At 38.9% G+C, this 15,184-nt stretch overlaps 1 protein-coding gene across 1 annotated transcript in view; it reads right to left on the bottom strand.

The window, feature by feature from the left end:
- Positions 1 to 1,470: 1,470 nt before the first annotated feature.
- spon1b (spondin 1b) overlaps positions 1,471 to 15,184 on the bottom strand; it is a 42,685-nt gene continuing 28,971 nt past the window's right edge. The window contains exons 7-16 of the mRNA XM_049724362.2: positions 9,879 to 9,943; positions 8,201 to 8,402; positions 6,508 to 6,648; positions 6,246 to 6,321; positions 5,785 to 5,967; positions 4,322 to 4,492; positions 3,666 to 3,833; positions 3,378 to 3,536; positions 2,723 to 2,974; positions 1,471 to 2,633 (exon numbers count right to left, since the gene is read on the bottom strand). Of these exons, the coding sequence (XP_049580319.1) occupies positions 2,470 to 2,633; positions 2,723 to 2,974; positions 3,378 to 3,536; positions 3,666 to 3,833; positions 4,322 to 4,492; positions 5,785 to 5,967; positions 6,246 to 6,321; positions 6,508 to 6,648; positions 8,201 to 8,402; positions 9,879 to 9,943 (1,581 nt within the window). The 3' untranslated portion in view covers positions 1,471 to 2,469. The remainder of the gene's footprint in view (positions 2,634 to 2,722; positions 2,975 to 3,377; positions 3,537 to 3,665; positions 3,834 to 4,321; positions 4,493 to 5,784; positions 5,968 to 6,245; positions 6,322 to 6,507; positions 6,649 to 8,200; positions 8,403 to 9,878; positions 9,944 to 15,184) is intronic.

Below are 15,184 nucleotides of genomic sequence, written 5' to 3'. Positions count from 1 at the left end.
ACCATGAATTAATATCATTATTTAATGTTTTGACTCTAAATTGCTTGATGCTGTCAAAACAAACCATCACCAACTAGGCAAGCCAATAACACATTTCATAGACAAGGTAACAATGTGCTTCACATTACCGTATTTTCTGCACTATAAGGCGCACCGGATTATAAGGCGCATAGAATAAATAACTCAACGTTGCTCAAACGTTAATGCAATCACAATATAGTAACACTCGAAATAGTGAAGACAAGAACAATATATCAATAACTCAACGTTGCTCAAACGTTAATATCACACAACACACAAAATAAACACATAAAGCTTACTTTAATATGTTTGTCCTCATCCACAAATCCATATTGGTCCATATATAAGGCGCACCGGATTATAAGGCGCACTGTCGGCTTTTGAGAAAATTTGAGGTTTTTAGGTGCGCCTTATAGTGCGGAAAACACGGTATTAAAAAAGCATTTGTGAACAATACCAAACTGTTTGATTTTACATAGCCCAATGATTAAATATACAGATAAATAACACGTATCATGTGTTTAAGGAGCCCAAGATAAAATTAATTTAAAGATTAGAACTAAAGTACTAAAAGTTTATTTGTGGATGTAACAGATTCTGAAGTTATGAAAAATTTGATGACAAGTCTTTTTTTTAATCTTTGAACAATTCAAGTACAGACACTTAGCAAATACATTTGTAATTGTACCGTATACAATATCGGATATCATCATCATGTCATAGGAAAAACATCGGTAGAGATAAAAAGATTGAGATGTGTAAATTTAGGGTGTTCATGATTGATTTTATAAATGGGACTATGGGTTCGGGTTTCAGTGAATTATTGACAAACTAGGATAAAGATTTTGAATTTGTGTTTTTAGGTTGGGTTAGTGTTTTCATCTATAGTTAGGGTTTTAAATTAAGGTTCCAAAGTATATTTCAAAGTAGGATTTCAAACTCTGCTTAGGGTTTTGGATAAAGGAGGCATGTGGAAGGAAAATTCTGCTGTGCCAAATGAGTACAAAGCTAGGAAAAGACCAACCCTCCCATCCACTGCCTTTGAAATATTTTTTTTTAGGAAGCATCAACATTGACCGGTTGCCCCGGGCATCCACTGTGCTATACACGGCACTGGCCTCTTGTGCCTATCTACCTTATCAACATTCCAAATCTGTCATGTTTTATATTTCTTTAATGTTCAAATCAGTATTACTTTTAAAAACGGCTTACATTTCTTCCTATACAGTCTCAATCACTTTTTGTGCTTCAACTCATCTGTATGTGCCACCTCCATCTAGTGGAGGAAAAACGTAAGAACACAAAAGGCTAGAATGAAATGGTTAAATTGTGAAAAGACAAAGTTACTGAACATATTTGTGTGGATTTGTGCATCATAGCACATCTGTCCCCAGTTAGTTGATTTAGTATTTTTTGTTTTAATACACACACAAAAACATGAGAACAGTATAATATGCAATTTGGGACATTTACTTTTGTTTTTAATTGTAAATGTGGTTTCTTACAAAAGAGTCAGAAAAAGCAAGAAAGAAGCTTGAAATCCAACAAAAAGTGTGATAACTGGCAAATCCTCCACAAAATGCCTGCAGTCACAAGAGCTTTGATAGTTATATTTATCAAAACAGGAAAAGGATAACAATATCCGAGGTGATGATACAAAACACTGAATGTTAATAGTCTGCGGCATCACAATAAAGAAGCACACTATAAATCAAAGCCTACTTAAGGCCAAAACAAATTGCAATTAAATTGACAACCCAACAATGTGCTGTATACATTGTGACACTTTTGAGGTGTTGCCTGTCGTTTCACCGACTGATGAAGGCAGATTTACTCATTTAGCTATGGATTATAGTTGGATTCTTGCTGACAGAGCAAAAAATAAAAACAAAAAAATAACTACATGCAATTAAGTCAGAGAAAAATGTTGCAGTTTCAATGCTACATCAGTCGATATGACAGATAAAACAGCAGTGGCAAATCTATGACTAACAGTATGTATAAAGTAAAATTTCTTAATACATTTGTAACTCATAAATGTTGGTTAGATAGCAGATAAACAGTCATGTCTTTACAGACTTCATGTGGTGTCAATCTTGCTGAAAACTGTTCTAAGTCATTATGATCCCAAATTCTGATATGCAGCTCCATTTCATGCCCCAGATGCCAAAACACTCAAAATACAGTAAAGCTACAGTGCTAGTACTCTTTATTAATTCTGTAGTGCTATAAAGTATAAAAGGAAACAAAATAAAATCAGCCCTCAAGGTGCACACAGGCTTCCCCTCAGCTTTTTTTCTGGAGCAATCCTCACTAAGTACAAACGACCAACCATAACCCTTCTCTGCACTGTGCACACAACATTCTTCCTTTTTTTAAACATAGACAAAGACAGCATAGAAGCACACATTTCTCTTTATACTTTGCTGTACAACACAACAGCGCCCTCTAGCAGGGATCAACGTTACAGGCGCGTATCTCTTTTCGGTCTTTGCAGCCGCCTGTCAGAGTGCCTTTAGCTCTTTTCTTCTTCAACATGAAACGCTCCTGGATGCCCCCTCCACATGATTTGGTGCAGTCTGTCCAGCCAGTCCATGGCTGTATCTCACAACCTTGGGAGAAAAGACAAGATTGTTGCATCTGTCATAAGGCTTTCGGGCGGGTGGGTGCGCTGAGGAGTAATTTCAATATCATGACCAACCTGACTGTTCTTCTAACACCGTATCTCTTCCCTGTTTACCCCGTCTTCTCCTCTTGCCTTCATCTCTCTCCTCCTTTGGTTTTGATCGACACTTACGAATCTTGCATTTCTTGCGCTGAATGGTCTCGGGACATGCGCTACCCCCGAATTGTGGCTCCAGTTTTACCATGCGGGTTCGGATGGTGTGTCCTTTACCGCAGGACTTGTTGCATTCGGACCACTCAGACCACTCTGTGACCATGCAGTCAATAGCTGGAAGAAATCAAGAAAACATGTGCACACACACACACCTATTTTATTGAAACTTCATTTAAATGACTATTGCAAAGTGGAACATAATGTCATGATCTGTATTTTGATTTTTGCATTGTGTTGAATACTTTTAGCTTTGTTTCATGGTGTGTCTTGTTTTTTTTTAGGTTTTTCTTGTTTAGGTTTTGTGTCTATTAGTTCTGTTCTTGGTGTTATATTTTGTCAAATAAAGTCCCCCTACGATGCGACTTGTACTCCAGTACTACTTATATATGTTTTTTTGTTCTTTATTATGCATTTTATTGTACTCCGTTGTGGCTTATAGTCCAGTAAATACGGTAATAAGTATTTGGTTACTTCAGGGTTACATCAAGACCCTGCTATGTGCAAGTCGGATACTTACGACACTCTGGCAACATGCACTTCTCCGTCTGTTCCAACTCTTCGGTGCATTCTGCCGGATCCGACTTCAGCATCCTCTGACGGGTGCGTAGGCCACGCCCACACGAAACGCTACATTCGCTCCAGTCAGACCACGGTGACAACATACATGGGATGGTATCTGCAAACACACACACACACACCTTATTGAACACATTTAATTGAATTAAAAGCTATGTCACCTACACCATCAAGCTGTACTTTATTGATTTGATTTATGAAACAGAGAGTCAAACTTTTTATTACTCACAGCATTCTGGCATCATGCATTTGTCAACTTCAACCACCTCCGTTTTACACATTGATCCATCGATAGGAGGCATTTTAACCATGCGCTCCCGTCTTCTCATGCCCATCCCACAAGACACACTGCATGGATCCCATTCAGCCCATTCAGTAACCACACAGCTGCTGACTGCTGTAGGGCGGAAAAGGAAAACAATCTTATACTCCTGACACAAAAGAGACTTTGAGATGACATTTAAAAAATAGTGAGTACTATGTAGACAGAGTATTAAGAAATCAGGGCATTACACCAATAGAAACTAAAAAAAGAATACGTTCACTTCTTTTAGGAAGTTATTGATACTTGATTAAATGACGTGGCTCACAATCTTATAAACATTGTAGCTTATTCCAAAAGTGTGCTTGATAGAACCAAACTCCAATTACAATTTTATGAACCATGCTTTGGGCACAGTCATCTGGAGCAGAAAACAGCCTCTTTCAAATGTTGGAAGCCAACAATTGTACTGCGCAAGACTTACTAGTGCAAGCAATTAAAATACAAAGAAGACAAATGTGTTGAGTATAAAGTCAATTATTAATAAATGAAATATAAATAAAAGGAATAGAGAATGCCCAATTCCTGACAAGCACAGGCACACAATATCATAACAGACTCACAGCATTCTTCATTGACGACACACTTCTCTATCTCCTCTGTGTTGAGTTGGCAGAGCGATCCATCCTCTGGGTACTGTTTGACATAACGCTCTCTGGACCTCATTCCCATCCCACAGGAAACGCTGCAGGCCGACCAGCTTATCCACTCGGACATCATGCATGTCGATGGCTCTGTACATCAAAAGAACAAAGACTAAGGGCTCTATTTCATATTCAGTGCAAGTCTAGCACAAAACGCAGCCTAACTATGTGCATGGCACGAGTTTGATTTCCTTTGGTATTTTCACAGACGGAGCAGAGTTAGAAACAGGCGTTTTTGCTGCTGTGGGTGTGAACACAGCCGATTAGCTGTGACCATTATAATTACACAGGGAAACATGAAATGTATGAACCTACAAAAAACTCTACCTTGATGCACATGCACAAGGTTCTGTTAATTTGCATGAGGATTGCTTGAGAAGCGAAGCGACTCAAATACGTTCTATCCCTTTTATCCACAAAAATGTTAGACGTGAGAGTAAGCCTCAAAGCACCAAATGCCCAATTTAGAGAGACCCGACATTGTTATGCTCATCCTGCCTTGTTTCCTTGATGTATCTCTGTCATCAGGCACACAGACACTAACAACCCTCTTTGTTTTTATTTGGCATCCATTGAAAGTGGGACTAGAAAATTGCTGCGGGATGGGTCAGATACACAGTTCCCTCCAACGGTATTGGAATGGGAAAGTATGATGCAGTTATTGCAAGTCGTGCCACCAAATATTAAATGTTTTCACTTTAAGTTACCGTATTTTCCGCACTATAAGGCGCACCGGATTATAAGGCCCACCTTCAATGAAAGGCCCATTTTAAAACTTTGTTCATATAGTATAAGGTGCACCGGATTATAAGGCGCATAGAATAAATAACTCAACGTTGCTCGGCTTTTACCTCGCAAACTTACCTGTAATTATGAGGAAGTGGGTGTACAGGCTGCTTGTGCTATTGTGGCTAACCAGACCCCTGTTCGCAGGACTCACTACCATCTATAACTGCAGGGTCCTGAGGAAAGCCACACAGATGTCCACAGACTTCACTCACACTCTGGACCACCACTACACTCTTCTCCCATCAGGCCGCAGGTTCATGTCCCTGCCTCTCAGGACTAAGAGGGCCACCTCCAGTTTCCTGCCCACCACTATAAGCCTGCTTAAAAGCAGCTAATAATGCTCGTCCTGTAAGGAGGCTGTGTTTGGCTTTTATTTGCTTTGTAATTATATTTATTGAGTGTTGACAATATTTATTTATTTATTTATTTATTTATTTATTTATTTATTTATTTATTTATTTATTTATTTATTCATTCATTCATTTTATTCTTAATGAAATTTTATTGCATGAAATGCGTGTCTCTGCTCGTGCTAGCGCTCTGTCTGCAAGTGAAGTTCCTAACGGATAAATAAAGTTATTTTGAGGACTCACCTTGCATACTGCATCCAGGGCCCATGCAGGGCTGGAAATCTTGAGTGTGGGGACATGGAACGCTGAGGTCGAGCTGGGCCTTGAGCATCCTCTGCCTCATCCGTCGGCCCTTTTCACATGATGCACTGCTGCAGGCCGACCAGGGAGACCAAGCAGAGTAGATACAAGTCTCAGGGGTGTCATCTAGGACAGAAAATCAGGATATTGGCTAGGTGGAGGCCACAAAGAAAAATACATCGCTGGGGTCAGGCATGTATCTCCAAAATCATCACCTTTCAGGAGAGCCCCAAAATGGCAGGTTTGTTCAATTATTAATAATGCATTGTGAAAAAGAGCAAGCCATTTTCACACCCATACATCTGGACTGAACAAAAGTACCAGCTTTGTCCCACATTCCAAAATTGAGGGTTTAATTAACAGCTCACCAATAGTTTTTAGGGCTATATCTGCTAATACTTTACCTTTCTCCGTTTCCTCCTGACCAATGTCTGCTACAATGTCATCAATGCTGTCTGGCACCACATTGCACTGCTCCCCCTGCGTTCATTCCCCAATGAGAAATGCAACATAAGTGAATCCGCATTATTGTCATGATTGCGTTCGCACAATAAAAGTCCAAATTGACATTGTATACATATGTTTTGATCCAAAAGCTATCACTGGTCAACTAAAAAGAAAAAAAAGATTATTCACTGCAAAAGTAAAAACAATTTATTATTTTACCTTCCTGGCGATACGCTCCACCACGACCTTGGCCACAGGGGTAATCGCCCCGCCCTCAGGGTCATAGAAGGGGCTCTGAGGGTGATCCAAACTAGTTAAAGGTCGAATTTTCTCTTGGGGAATGATGGGCTTGTTTGGCGACTAAAAGGAAAGGCAAAAAAAAAAAAAAAAGGGGGTCATCCATCTCAAAGAACTTGTACAGCAAATGTTTTTGTCTTAAAATGAACCCATTTCATAAGTGTGAAGTCATGCCTAAGATTCGAGTGACCCGACTAAAGAGATTTTAGAGATACAAAATTGAATTGATTTTGAATCATCTAACAATGATTGCAACATTATGTTGCATAAAATGCAATAAAATAACAGTTTTATTGCATTTTCATTAATTTAAATGGGGAAATTTAAATTTAAATGTTTTTTGTTAGGAACAATGGCATGAATTAATTGAACTCATATTCCAAGGTACCGTTGTATTATATTCTCATGCTGTAAATGAAGGCCCACGAAGGACATGATAACTTAGAAAAGGATTTAAAGCTAATTTAATTTTTTTTATGATGTTTGGGGGAAAACCAACTAAGAAGTTGCCACAATGTAAACATTCGCATCTTGCTTTGACTTAGAAAAATATTGAAGCAGATACAAAATCTATTGATATTTGAAATAGTGCTGGATACATAGGACTTTAAAATCATGATTTAAAAGCTATATAGTTGTAAACGATGGCGCGTCCTATATAATGTGTGTCACATGGTTATGCAACACTGAACTTTATACTTTAATGTCAATACAGCAGCTGTCTCAGACACACATACGCTTGGGATCTATTAAAGGCGCAAAGGCAGCATTTATAGACGGACTACAGGGATCTACAACGGATATTGAGGATTCTCAGCAATACCTGATTTCATGAGCTGTTTTTTTTATACAATATGTACTGTACACTATATCAATTTATTTTATTACATTGGGATATCACACTTCTCTAACAACAAAGATGAGCTCAAGGGCTCTAGGAAAACATTTCTCGTCACAAAGAGAATAATGGTCTGTTTTCACTGACACTGTTAGAGAGAGACAGTGAAAGCTCAATTTAACAGACTAATTGGGAGGTGGATGGATGGACGGTCTATTGTAAGTCTGCCTCTGTACGACAAGAGCAGCACAAAAGTTGTTAGAACTTACTGTATTTTCCGCATCATAAGGAAGCCTTTAATTTTCTCAAAAACTGAAGCCTTTCGTGTAGACCAAATTCCAATATCTGGAAATGTTTTTGTGTGGCTGCCGCTACAGGGACGTAATATGCAGATATAATACGTATAATGTGATATAATATGTATAATATTCCGATGAACCAATCAGAGGACATTACGTTGTACGCTAAATCCATAGATCAGGGTGGTCGGTTCATCTGACTCGCTACCTGTCGGTTTGCGACCCCTTTCTGTTTAGCTTGCTCTGAAATAGAACAATATTAATCTATAGCTAAACATAAGTGCATCAAACTACCAAAATTATTTGTTTATACAGCTAATATAATAACCAATATAATTAATAAGTCAGTAATAGAATCAAACAAGAATACTCCACTGTAAACTCCAACCATCCATTTGGTTGTTGATTCACTTATGTGTTCACAGTTGCAAGAATCCATTACAGTTGTATAAGAAAAATTGTAATTAAATGAAATTACTTCATATGTGATACCACCATCAGTGCCAGCATCCCAGGGAATAAGGTCTGTCACCAGCCGCTGGACCCAGCCACACTCCTTGGTACATAGGTCCTCTCCCGACAGCCCCACATTCCAGTCAGGACTTGGCCCGAGCATAGTGAGGAAAGACATCAGGTGGCGGGTCTGGTCAACAGAGAATTCAGCAGATGGAGCAGCTCGCCTGGAGAGAAATGTGGAGGAAATTAAAAATATATATGAGACAACGTTATACGGTACGTCCACCCAAACAATTTCTATATCACTATGATAAGAATTGTTGATAATGAAATTATACCCTGCAATAAAGTGGTGACCCAAATTCAGCTGGGTTGGACTCTCGCCCACGAGCAACGATGATGAGGACAAGCGATATTGAAAACTGATGGGTAAAATTATTATTAACGTGCTCAATCTGCCTGCCAAGCATGTTTTTGGAATGTGGGAGGAAACCGGAGTATCCAGAGAAAACCCACGGAGGCACAGGGAGAACATGCAAACTCCACACAGGGCCAGAGGTGGAATCGAACCTGCAACGTCAGAACTGTGAGGCGGACGTGCTAAACAGTGCATCACCGTCTGTATTCAAGTCAGTGCTTCTCAATTATTTTCTGTTATGCTACACCAGAAAGAAGAAAATATTGCACACCCCCTCCACTCTCCTCAGTGACTATAAATAGTATCATTACCCTATAAAATTGTAACAAGTACACCTCTGCATAACATTGTTTTTTATGATCCCTTGGGGTCACATGCTAGCATAGTACCGCGTCTCCCACAGTGAGGACCTGCCCCGCTATTTGAGAAGCACTGATTATTGACCATGAATTTCATTCCCATCTTTAAGAAAAGTTAAGAGCATCTCGTGCTAAGGTCATCATTTTTATTTTATTTATATTCTCATTCTTTACTTTCCCTGTGATGTACTTCTAATTCCCAGGTAGATTTAGAGAATAAACACTGTCGAAACACTGCATTGCATTAAATAAATAAAAGCTGCATTAAATAAATAAAAGCGACTAACCTTTTCGTAAGCTTCAAATTTACTCAAAATTATTCAAATGTATCATCCTTCTAATTAATGACAAATTTCAGAGGGTTTTCATCTGTGTAAGCCTTCTAAATTTAATCCCAAAACAGAAGTGGTGCCCCAAGTAGAGGTAGCATCAGTAAACCAGGGCTAATTAATTAATTCTAATTTATTCCTTATTATCACTACAATAGCGATATGGTAAGAATGTTAAAAAAAATACTGCACAACAGGAGCATACTTTGGTTTTACACAATCTTTTTGCCACAGTTATATGAATTTTAAGTTCAGTGAAATAGTGTGCTAATTCTTTTTCTGGCTGCACTCCTGATCATGTTGTTCGCCTCAGCTGTCCAATCTTGCTTGACTCCGTGACTCCCAAAAGTGAAATTATGGAATTAACTGAAGTACTGTAATTTTGTGTTGTTTTCGCAAGTAACAAGAAAGAGAAAGTTATCTGTGTTGTTAAATGGTAGGGTTACTACATTTTGGACCTGGAGTTGATGATACCTCTATCAACAAGTTTTCGTTTCCCACTTTTGGTAAAGTCCTGATAATCTAGACAGTAATTTCAATCATCTCTCCCTGTGCCTTTATCCACTGGTGAAAGTAAAATTATGTAATACTTACAGGTTGAGCGGTTGCCACGCTGGCCACTGAGCTTTGGTTTTAATGACAGTCAGAACTTCATCACCCTAAACCAGAAAGGACAAAAAACAATTTCATTGTGAGAACAAAGGTCTAACTCATTCCACAATCCAATTTTAAGTTTAAATTCGGAACCACATTTAATTTAATGGAATCATGGTGAATGCACTTCATTGTAATAGCCTTTATTCTAGTGATGAACTTTCCAAACATGCATCTCTAATTCAGACAAATATGTTATAACTTGGGGTACGGCCATTATAGCTGACAATGATGACACTGGAGGCGAACACCAGTACTCACGAGCTTGTATTGTAGTTCTACCACACTCTTTAACCACACGTCATCATCACACATTACCCAGCGAGCACCACGGCACGTTGCTAAGAAACGTCAGCAATCAATACACAACAAAAACGTAATAGGGGAAAAATATTAGGGTTATTATGCATTTTATGGCTGGTGCGACTTGTACTCCGTAGCGATTTATAATCCAGAAAATACGGTATACTGCAAACAAATATGTGTGGTAGTGGCTGGGTGAAAAATAAAAACTTGTTTAAGAGTCAATGTGCATCTTGTCAATCATATGAGCTTAGGCACTCTTCGGCTTCTCTGACCTCATGTGTCATTCCATCCTGTGAGCAATGCACCTGTGTACTGACATGGCAGTGAGACTAATGCGGGGGTAAAAAAGCACTGGTTCTTTTACGAAAGTAGATACGCTTGTGAGCCTTAAAGAAATTGCTGACTGTGTTTTGATTGTCTATTGCGGGCTGCAGCCAAAGGCAGAGACCTTGGCGGTCCGATTCCCAGCTACAGAAGCTCACTCTTGGGACATGGAATGTCACTTCTATGGCAGGAAAGGAGCCCGATCTAGTGTGCGAGGCAGAAAAGTTTCGACTAGACATAGTCGGACTTGCCTCCACGTACAGTTTGGGTTCTGGTACAAGTCCTCTTGAGAGGGGCTGGACTCTCTTCCACTCTGGATTTGTCCACGTGGAGAGAAACTGAGTAAATGTGGGCGCCTGCACATTGGGGTTCTTAGTGGTCCTTAGTTGGAAAAGGGTGGAATGCCCCAGGGATGAGATCCTGCCACAAGTGGAGGAGTTCAAGTATCATGGGGTCTTGTTCATGAGTGAGGGCAGGATGGAGTGTGAATTCGACAGGCGGATCGGTGCTGCTGTTGTGCGGACTCTTGAATAAAGTCTGAATATTCTGAATGAAGTGCACAATTGAAGAGAAACTGTGTGATTACATTTTATTTAATCATGCCAAGTCATTTTTTAAATCATAACCTTTTCTGAGTGTTATAATTTGTCTAGAACTGTCATCTCTCTCTGGCTCTTAGTAGTTTTTCAAGTAAAGTGCATAATAAAAACTTGCTCCATTGTTAAATCACTTGGGAAATAAAAGGTGCTGACATTTATTCAAGGTTATGAATGTTGAGTTGCTGGCCGCGGATGACAGATACTCATCCGAATTGCTGTTGAGAGCCATTCTTTTTCCGGAGCAATTTCGGGAAGCAAAACTGATTACGGACTGAAATTCTTTTTTCTTTTTTGCTTCTGGAGTGTCGGGTAATGTCATTGCCTCTGGCTTTGAATTATACCGCGTATGTGTGTCGATGAGAAATTGTATTAAAATATTTAAAGATCTCAGATTACTCTCCTGATGTGTTAAGTAAAAACGCCATATAGCCCAGTGGTCCCCAACTGTTTTTCCACTACGGCCGGGTTATAAAAGTCCATAACCCTTTGTGGATCGGCAACTATTTAGCAACCGTGGTAGTATTGTCTTTTAAATACATCTTGTTTTTTTTCTTTTCAGGCATAGGCTCATGTTGAATGTTCATTGGTTGTTTTTCTCATTTTTCCTCATCAACATTTTTTTAAATATGTCTGTTTTTTTAACTCCTTTTGCAAGCTTTTAATATTAGAAAAAAATAAAGAGGGATAACAATTGTGCGGACTAAAGAGGAAGAGAAAATTAAGTTAAAACAAGAAGTCAACAGAAAATGTATGTGAAGAAACACTGTGAAAGTGAGAGCAGGTGATTTGAGAGGAGACAACATAGTAGAAAGTTGCAGTAATTGCTTTGACACTGTGCAGGGACAAGATTTAACTCACTTAAGAAGAGTCATGAATTCTATGCCCTTGGCCCTGTCACGAGTATAAAGTCACTTTATGAAGAGATTTTAGTTTATAACCACTTGTAAAAACAGGGAGGAAACACCGAAACTGCATTTCACTATTGTACATGGAAAAAGTTACGTGGACTGCTGCCTGAAGCTTAAGACATAAAAATTATATTATCTGCCACAGGATTTTGGCTGATGTAGTATGGTCAGCGTAGCCTGGCATGTTTATCATTCCAGAAAGTGCAGGTAAAACAACTGGGAAAGAAAAGCTAAACTATGGTTATAGTAACACTTATACAGATTTTTTTTTAATGATTATACTAGCTATGCATCACTAGCTCTAATCTTTTACTCTCAAACAATTGTGGATTTTCTTTTCATTTCTCGGTTAAATAAAAGGGCCATTGATTGTCCATCTATCCAGCCATTATCTGTACCGCTTGTCCCCACGGGGGTCGCGGGCATGCTGGAGCCTATCTCAGCCGTCATCGGGCAGTAGGCGGGGGACACCCTGAACTGGTTGCCAGCCAATCGCAGGGCACACAACGACGAACAACCATCTGCAATTTGTAGTGCTCAATCGGCCTACCAAGCATGTTTTTGAGATGTGGGAGGAAACAGGAAGACCCAGAGAAAACCCACGCAGACATGGAGAGATCATGCAAAATCCACACAGGGAGGGTCGGAGGTGGGATCGAACTCATATCCTCTGAACTGTAAGTCGTGCTAACCAGTGCACACTGTGCCAACCGGCCATTGATTGTTTGGTGCTTAAATGTAGCTATGATATGAAATCAATTTCTACTCAATGCCCAATTCACAATTATCAAGTGACGAATTAGCTTTCTCCCAAAGTCAGTTAGGTTAGGATTCAACTGCTGCTGGAAAAGGAAATTTTATCAGATATGTTTAATGGCCCGCTGCCAGCAATTCTTGCCCTTATGGTGTGTCATCCCCTGATCGGTAAGTCCTTGGCTGTGATCTGTGATCCGAGATGTCTCTCTAGCTTGAGGTTCAGTTAAAATGAACACACTATATTTTCTTGGTGGAGAGTCCAATTAGATCTACAGCCTTAGTATGCTATAAGGACTCGACCACAGGCAGAGCTTCCTTAGTATACTACAATGGTTAAACTGTGGGCAGAACTCGGAGCTGCTTCCTTAGAGACCTGTGGAAATTATCTTGTCAAAGACCTTCCTCAGTAAGCTGAACACAGTGGGATGATGGACATAAACTATAACTGGCTTCCAAGCACTCAATGAGGGCGGGTGAGGACATATGTGTCAAGAAGATGTCACGCTGTAAATGCCACCCCACATATCAGCACGGAGGCCAAGATGGGGCTATTGATTATAATTTATTCAATTTCAGAATTACAGCTAATGACACAGTGAAGATCAAAATACTGTCCATTACCATTTGTGATGGAATACACTTTTTTCATAAAATTTTGAGTATCCAACTTTGAAAGGAAATAGTGTCTCAAGACACAAGAGATTCAAGAGATTTCAAGAACTCTCAATGCTAACATCAATAGACGCGGTCCTAGAATAATATTCATTTGCTGATTAAGGATGCTAAGAAAGCAATAGTTACCGTAATTTCCGGAATATAAGCCGCTACTTTTTGACATGCATTTTATAGTCCAATGCGGCTTGATTCTATGGATTTTTCAGGATTTTTATAACATTGTAAAATGATTTGTTTTGATGATACAGGTAAGAGAAATGAGGACATTTTATGTAAAGAGCATGAGGAGAAGAGAAAAATGCTGCTGTCAGTGTGGTACTGGTTTACACAGCACAGTACATGTTTCATACTTATGCAAACTTGTACCGGTAACTTGTTTGTCAAAATGTTAAAAAAAGGGATGCATCCAACAAAGAGCCATCTCTTTCCTGGCAATCCCCTTTGTGCATATTCTCTTACATATGGTAATCAAACATTAAAACCCCTGTGCCTTATAGTCTGGTGTTATTTATATAGGAACAAAAGAGGATTTCCCCCTAATTTTAGCTGGTGTGGTTTATATTCAGGTGTGGCTTATAGTCCGGAAATTACAGTAATTACGTCGTCACGGTATGGCACTTCAGATAGCTAACCAGAAACTACCAGCAATGAGAGCTCACCGAGCACCAGCATCTGACGTCTGATGCCTTGTTTTCTGTTTTTTTTTTTCCAACAAAGTGAAGAGGTTATTTTTTGCAATTCACTCGTTATTCTTAAACCTTACATTAAAGTCTTTATCAGTCCTGGTCCATAAAATAAGAAGGCATTCTGCCTTGTATTACACTTAAAGTGTTCATAAAATCTACACGGCCATATTTAACATTTTGAGTTGAATCTATTTATTTATTTGTTCATGTATTATCTGTTTATTTATTCATTTTGCAACTGTCAAACAAGTAGTGGTGAAAGAAATGATCCACCATATATTTTAAACATCAAAGAAGAGGATGACAATGCAACTCCAAAGCTGCTAATACCGCTGAACTTTTAGTTTGTTCCAATTTCAAAAAAAAAAAAAAATCCATTTCGAGTATGTGCGGAGTAATTAGTTTGAGGGAAATGGTCACCTTTGGAAAAAAAAAAATGCCATTAACTGTGCATCCTTTCTTAAGTGTCCTAAAAGAATAAACGGGAAATTAACCACTGTAATATTAATGTTTCATCAACCAAGCAACACTCTTAAAACACTCTCTTAACTTCAAATATGAATGAGGAGTGATAAAAAGGTGCAGTGCACCGGATAGAGAGGGTACCAGTCACACAAAGCTTCTGATAAACAAAAAACAACTTTCAATTTCAGTAAGTAGTCTACAATGTGTGTATTTAGCCTTGACATTTGTGTTAGTTTCTATGTAGTATTCCCCATTAATTTTACTTCGCAAGTCATGTCTCTTGTGCTCCAACTTGTTTTGTTGTGTTGTAGTTTCTTTGTTATTGTTTTGATTGATTGATTTTTTTTGCCAATGTTTTTACCACCTTACATTTATTTTTCTCACTTGTATTCCTGATTGTCTGCCTGTGTTCACTTACAAAGCTGGCCCTGCCAATGCTTACCTCCATTGCTAATAAGAATGGTCTAATCTGTTTCACTTAGTCAGCATTCATATATAGTCATCATGTCAGGACAATGACATATCTA

The sequence above is a fragment of the Syngnathus scovelli genome, chromosome 6 (genome assembly GCF_024217435.2).
Source record: "Syngnathus scovelli strain Florida chromosome 6, RoL_Ssco_1.2, whole genome shotgun sequence".
Lineage (NCBI taxonomy): Eukaryota > Metazoa > Chordata > Actinopteri > Syngnathiformes > Syngnathidae > Syngnathus > Syngnathus scovelli.
Note: the sequence above shows the minus strand (reverse complement) of the source record. Positions and strands in the feature narration are given on the sequence as shown.